This window comes from Corvus brachyrhynchos, unplaced genomic scaffold (genome assembly GCF_000691975.1).
Source record: "Corvus brachyrhynchos isolate BGI_N302 unplaced genomic scaffold, ASM69197v1 scaffold490, whole genome shotgun sequence".
Taxonomy (NCBI): Eukaryota; Metazoa; Chordata; class Aves; order Passeriformes; family Corvidae; genus Corvus; species Corvus brachyrhynchos.
Window position 1 is genome coordinate 1,910,275 of NW_008235774.1, and position 3,411 is coordinate 1,913,685.

General features: G+C 57.0%; 1 protein-coding gene across 1 annotated transcript in view; it reads right to left on the reverse strand.

Moving 5' to 3' along the window:
* The window catches only part of WNT10A (Wnt family member 10A), a 27,661-nt gene that overhangs the window by 13,197 nt on the left and 11,053 nt on the right, over nucleotides 1-3,411 (reverse strand). Inside the window, exons 3-4 of the mRNA XM_017727147.1 lie at nucleotides 2,354-2,360; nucleotides 724-991 (exon numbers count right to left, since the gene is read on the reverse strand). Of these exons, the coding sequence (XP_017582636.1) occupies nucleotides 724-991; nucleotides 2,354-2,360 (275 nt within the window). The remainder of the gene's footprint in view (nucleotides 1-723; nucleotides 992-2,353; nucleotides 2,361-3,411) is intronic.

The following is a 3,411-nucleotide window of genomic DNA, read 5'->3' on the forward strand; positions in this document are numbered from 1 at the left end:
CGAAGGAGATGAGGAGATCCTGACATCAGGATCCTTGGCAAAATGTGGAGAGCCAGGAGAGTTCTCTCAGCAGCACAGCTGGGGGCTGTGTGGGCAGGTGGGGTCCCAGGACAGCCTGTATCCCTGTCCCCTGTGCCATCATGCTTTAGGGTCCCACAAAACAGAGCGCCCTTAGCTCTCTGCACTGGAGAGCCAACACAAGGGCAGAACACCAGGCTCACAGAACTATGTCCCACTAGTTGGGTGCATTTCAGCTCATCACAGCACACTAAAACCCCATCCCCAGGGCACGACTGAGCCAAGATGCTCAACTGCATCCACCAAACCAAATCCCAGAGCATGGCATCCACCTTCAGACCCACAGCTGTTGCTGCACACCCGTGGCACTGCTCCAAACACCAGCCTAGACCACACGGGGAGAAGATGCCAGAAAGATGTGAGGCCTGGATGAAGCCTTAGGAGCAGCTGGGGTTGGTCAGGGAGGGGCACCTCAGGACAAGGGCCAGCACAGGTACAAAGGTGCATGGAGGAGCTTTGCCATAGTGCATAATCCTTCGTCTGGCACACCATGACATTTCTCTCCTTTCATCCATGGGGATGCTGAAGAGCTGGCCTCATCCCCTGGGCCAAGGAAGAGCTGTGCAGGGGCCCAGGGGGAACCCATGAGGGCTCCAGAGAGCAGGTGCTGGACAGTGGGAGAGGAGAGGAACCTCCAACCCTTACCTCTACTGAAGATGATGCTCTCATATGGAATCTTGTTCTTGGTCTCAAGGCTGGAGCAATTCCAGCGCTGGTCTCGGAACTGGTGCTGGCATTCATGGATGGCAATCTGGATACCCTGGATGGCCGAGGCGGTGACGTCGGGGTGGCGCACACACACCTCCAGCTGCCGCCGCGTCAGCCCCGGCAGGGTCAGGCACACCGTGTTGGCATTCAACACTGGCTCTGATGGCAGCTTCAGGCCCAGGATCTCATTGGAGCAGGAGCTGGGAGGGAAAAGGACACCCTTGAGCTCAGAGCAAGCAATGTGTCAACCACTTGGTTTTCCTTTTGGGGAAGGGGAAAAGTTTGTGGGGGACACACACAGGGAAGGGAGATGCTCCTCGATCCACACTGTGCCCACTGCATATAGGGAAGGCTGGAAAAACCCTGGGCACAATGACAGCTTAGCCAGGCAGAGATACCCAGCAGCACTGGGGCTGCAGTCCCCTCCAACAACATAAGTACAGCGCAGACACCCTGGCTGCCTTTGCACAGCAGCAGTCAAATTTGGCCATCCTGCCTCTGGAGCCCAGCATCTCCCAGGACTGCACTCCCTCTGTGTGCTCCCCCAGGGATCTCCCACACTGGCTGTGCAGTGCAGACTCTCGGCACACATTGCCTCAACTCGCCTTCCACAGAAAGCATGGCTTTCCCCTTGGGAGAATTTAGACACCCTGGAGCAGGCAGCCCATTCCAGGTCTGGCTCCATCCCTGTTGCTGGCTGATGCCCTCCCTGCATCTCCTGTATCCCCCCCATCACTGCTGGCCCTCACAAGGGAGGTAAAGAGAGCAATCAGCCTTTTCCTTTCAGCTCAGCTGTGAAATATGGAGCCAAGCATGTGCCAATGACCCTCAAGCTCCCAGCAACAATCCCAAGTCCACCGTCACATCCTAGCCCCACTGAACCAGATGCCTGTGGCCCCAGAAGCACAGAGAGCAGGAGATGGATGGGTGCAAGGGGAGGCACAGGGTCCATGGCAGGGGTCCAGGGTGTACAAATAGAGATGCTGCCTGGGGAAATGGGGAAGTAGATGGAGTGTGTAGAGATGGGACATGGGATGTGGGGAGACAAAGCATGTCCAGAGAGAGATGCCGGGAGCTAATACAGAGGTACTCATGACAGACAAATATGGAGAAGGAGACAGGAGGAAGTGTTTGCCCATCTCCAGGGAATGGCTTGAAGGACTCTGGGATAAACTTGGGTGTCCAGGTGGAAGACCCACAAAGCAAGCAGAAGGCAGCAGGATGCCCAGCAGCATCCAGCATCTTGCAGCATGGTCCACTAGGAGCTCAGCACCATCCCACTGCTTGTTCAGGAGAGCTTGGTCTCTGCTGGGGCTCTCCCCAAGAAGGTCTCTCCCTGTTCCCTGGGACAGCCAAGATCTGAGTCCCCAGAGAAGCAAGGAGCTTGAAGTCCTTTGAACTTTGATTACAGAAACAAGACTTGGAGGAGGATGCTGGAGGAAGGACTGCAGCTGCCAGGTCTTGGGGAAAAGGGTTACTCCCCCACTGTTCCCTCAAATCCTGCAAGCCTGGTGCAGGTACATGGAGTGAAGCAGCTGTCAGGGGATGAGTTCCCCAGCTAAGTGCTTACCCAGCTCTGGAGGGAGGGTTCAGCCCCAGTGTCCCTGCTGAATTACAGCTTACTCAGGGGAGAGGGAGAACTGTCAGGATCAGGCTGCTGCTTTCTCCAGCTTCGCAAGAGTATTTATACCCATCCCACCACTTTCACAGGTTCATATACGAATATGCCCCAGTGCAAATCCACAGTGACTCCAATACGGAGAGTCGAGGTGGAGCGGAGAAGGAAAAGAAAGGGAGTGCATCCCTCCAAAACCCCTACACAGGAGGAGAAATCTTCTTCCCGGCTTCCTGCACTCATTCCCACTGTCAAGCAAGCCCTCGCTGACACAAGATGCAGAGCAGGACGCAGCTACCACCATCCCCAAGCCCAGGAGCTCCTGCCCTGAGCACTGCAATGACCTTGTTCCCTCCGTGTCCTGAGCCTGACACAGCGCCTGCCATCTTTTCCCAGGGCATCCCGGGATGGGGGCGACGTTACGGTCTTTCTCCCGATTGCACTGCAGGGAAACTGAGGCAGGGGCTCCGGAGAGTGGAGGGAAGGTCCTTCTGCCTCTTGCTCCACCCAGGGCTCAGGAGGGCCAGGGACCGGCAAGAAGCTGTCACTGTCACACTTCTTAGGAGGATGCAGCGCTCCCCCCAGCTCTCTTCCCCCTTTAAATCTGGATTTAAACTTGATTTCACGGTGACAGGCCCCCAGGTCACAGGCTGCAGCGGCTGCTGCTTTAATTAATACAAGTCCCAACGTTAACAAATTATATTTAAAGGGGCTGGAGGGAGGGGGAAGGGCGGGGGACCCTCCCCACTCATACCAGCACCAGGATTAACCCCTGGCTGCCTGCAGCGCACAAGTTTGGGAGCGGGCAGAGGGAAGGCGAAGACGGACAGGGATGGTGAATTTGGGGGTTCGTTTTCTGGAAAGCAGGTGGCCCCCTCTTACCCCCCTAGCCTTTAGGACTGGCGGAGCCGCGGAGGGGACGGGGGGGGACCCAGTAGCCCCCGCCCCCCACGACAGTGGCATCCCAGCCGGCACTCCCTCGTCCTCTGCGGGAGAGCGGGGAAACTGAG